Here is a 2904-nt window from a genome sequence, read left to right on the forward strand (position 1 = left end):
TTTTTTTTTTTTTTTTTTTTTTTTTTTTGTAGCCACAGCTTTTATTTGGCCTGGATAAACATAATAGCACTGACTTTTATTTCCTCTGAATAATTTTATCCAATATTGCTACTTGTATGAAAAAAATTGCGTGCTTGGATAATTGGTCTCTGTCTGAATTCAGGGCATTGACATGAGTTTGAATTTAGGAGGTCAGTATTTGAATGAATATGAGGGATGCCCTTGTTCAAATACTTAGCTGCATCTTCATCATTAGTGACTTCCTTTTCAAGTGAAGGAAGATATCGTTTAACAGACGTTAAAAGCAGATAAAGAGAATTTGAATGAAAAGCTAACTGGAGAAAAGTTTCTCAGAACTATCCAGCTAACCTGAGTAAAGTCATCAGTGATATCAGAGGAGAAAGTAGACCGTTCAGTTGTGGGTGAGTGTAACAGCAAATATTAGTTGCCCCGGGGTATTTTATTGTTCTCCTGAAGCTCTGAACACTTGAAATTTACTTGAACAGTATCTGAAATAGTAGAAGTGCTCAATCCCACAGATGAAATAGATTCACTGCTCTTTAAATCAACCAAACTGCATCCTGACTTTTTTCTATGCACCATAAAATTGTTTTCAGTGAGACATATATCACATCTGGGTTCATTTTCAGCTCTAAAACTACTTTAGAATTGTTAGAAACATCTCACAACTAGAAGCTGCGTTGAAAAATTGTTTGGTGCTTTGGTCTTTGTACTTTTTTGTATAAAACGACATCTAATTGTGTGTTCTGTTTTTTCTAAAAGGGACTTGAGAGCTGTTTAAAAGGCCCTGATAATTATAACAGCCAAGTTCTAATTGAAGCCACAGTTATAGCACTCACCAAGCTGCAGCCACTTCTTAATAAGGTAATTAACATGGGAGGGCTATAGCGTGTTAAATTTTCTCACAGAAAATGAAGAACATGTTCTCTAAATAAAAACTCTAAGCATGTATCTGACCTGAAAAATAACTGTGTAACTGAGGCTCTCACTGGCAGTATTCCTGTTCCTCTACTCTAAAAGTAAGCCAGGTTTAAGGGCAGATACGAAACACTGCTGGTTTGTGTTTGTGACCTTGTGTGAAGCGGAATTACAGCTTAAAGAAGTGGGTACCATGGTTAACAAATGGTCTGTAACAGTCTTTTCTAATGTCTTTTTTAACAGTCACTAATGACTGTTACTGTCTAACAGTTTTTTTTAACATTCATATATGTGACTGCTGGCACAGGTCTGCATCAAAGCTTGTAATAAATATCAGTCTCATTTGACTTGAAATGTTTTGGCCATTTGTATACTTCTTTCAAGTTCATGACTTAGTCAGCACACACAGTGCGCATACAGTTATGAATCTCTTTAAAACTTTCCTTCGGAATTGTATTGGCGCACACTGCTTAAAAGGGGATGCATCTGAACATGGGGTGAGCTTCCCGAACCTGGAGATTATCAGAGGTGAATGTGGCTGGATAGAGTTTGTTTTGATTGCAAGTGAGTTTACTAATTAAATTTCCATTCATTATTATTCTCCCCCGCCCTGACCTTGTTTATTTTATATACAGATGCAAGTAGTCTCTATGCTAATCCTCTGGTGATTTTCCTCTCTGATATTTCAAGTCCTGCCTTCGTAACTTTGTATAAGCAGCATTGTCTGAGCCATCTGGATGACATTTAAATAGCACTTATAATTAACAGTGAGTTCCAGCATTCACAGTTCTACCATAGTACATTAGCCTTAGCTTCCTTTCCTAGTGTTGATATATCTTGAATGTCATCCAGATGGACTTAGTAGTAAGAGTTCGTACAAATACAAATGCTAGTAGTACTGTAGTGGTAAGAGTTTGTGCTAAAGCCAGTGAAGGTCACATAGGCTTTAAACATTTGGTTCCATTTCATTTCACTTTAATTATCTACTCTGCCTCACTGAAATATGTGCCTAGTGACTTAATCCTAATCCTGCGAGCCCTCTATGCTTGCCTCTCCATTCTGAAGGTGGTGTCATGCAGAGAGGATCTGGATAGAGATCCCCAATATATTTGTCATCAATGAGGAAGACCTATTCTTAATAAGAATGGCTGCATTTGGGAGTCGTAGAATTTTTGTTGAATGCCACCTTTTTTTACTATGCCTTTCTGATTGGATAGCAAATGACCAGGTTAAATTTGCTGCAGCGCTGTGTGGTCTTTTTACAGAATCTATATTTGATAACAAAAAGAAATGATTGCTGCCCAGGCTAATGGAATGCAGTTGCTATATCTGTTTGAAATGTTTGCGATTCAAAGGGAGGGAATGAATGGGAAAGCACTGGTCACGAGAGTGGTTGCAGCTGATTCGGTAGACGTGTGCCTTGGATATGCAGATGCAGAGAGAGTGCTCATAGGGACACAGTTTATTTTGTTCTCAGACTGGATGTGATTAAAGGGAGACACCACCATCAGACGTCAAAGATAGTTTAACAATGCAGGTCATATCCAAGATGACTGATATGTATACACCTTTGTCATTTTTGTCACATTCTTCATTTACAGAAACAGATTTGAAATGAAAATCGTGGCAAATTTTTTTTCCCCCCCTCTAGGACTCTCCTATGCACAAGGCTCTCTTCTGGGTGGCAATGGCAGTGCTGCAGCTAGATGAAGTTAACCTGTATTCTGCAGGTACAGCACTACTTGAACAGAATCTCCATACCTTAGATAGTCTTCGGGTATTCAATGACAAAGTAAGTGAGCTGTCCCTTATTAAACTCTGACTAACCTTTAATGTTTTGTGCATCTGTAGCTTGGACAGCAGCTGGATCAGATATTGGCTTCCTCACTGAGTGGTGGCATAGCAAGGAGTACTGAAGGGATGCCAAGTACTCTGACTTGCAGGAAATCAATTCCCAACATCTAT

The 2904-nt window shown here is 38.3% G+C and overlaps 1 protein-coding gene across 3 annotated transcripts in view; it reads left to right on the forward strand.

The window, feature by feature from the left end:
• Window positions 1-2904, forward strand: part of NF1 (neurofibromin 1) — a 197194-nt gene that overhangs the window by 162731 nt on the left and 31559 nt on the right. For all 3 annotated transcript variants that reach the window (XM_019511060.1, XM_019511058.1, XM_019511059.1), the window contains 2 exons: window positions 784-885; window positions 2591-2731. In XM_019511060.1, coding sequence (XP_019366605.1) covers window positions 784-885; window positions 2591-2731 — 243 coding nt within the window. The remainder of the gene's footprint in view (window positions 1-783; window positions 886-2590; window positions 2732-2904) is intronic.

This window comes from Gavialis gangeticus, unplaced genomic scaffold, assembly GCF_001723915.1.
Source record: "Gavialis gangeticus isolate Ggan-Ray unplaced genomic scaffold, GavGan_comp1, whole genome shotgun sequence".
Classification (NCBI taxonomy): domain Eukaryota; kingdom Metazoa; phylum Chordata; order Crocodylia; family Gavialidae; genus Gavialis; species Gavialis gangeticus.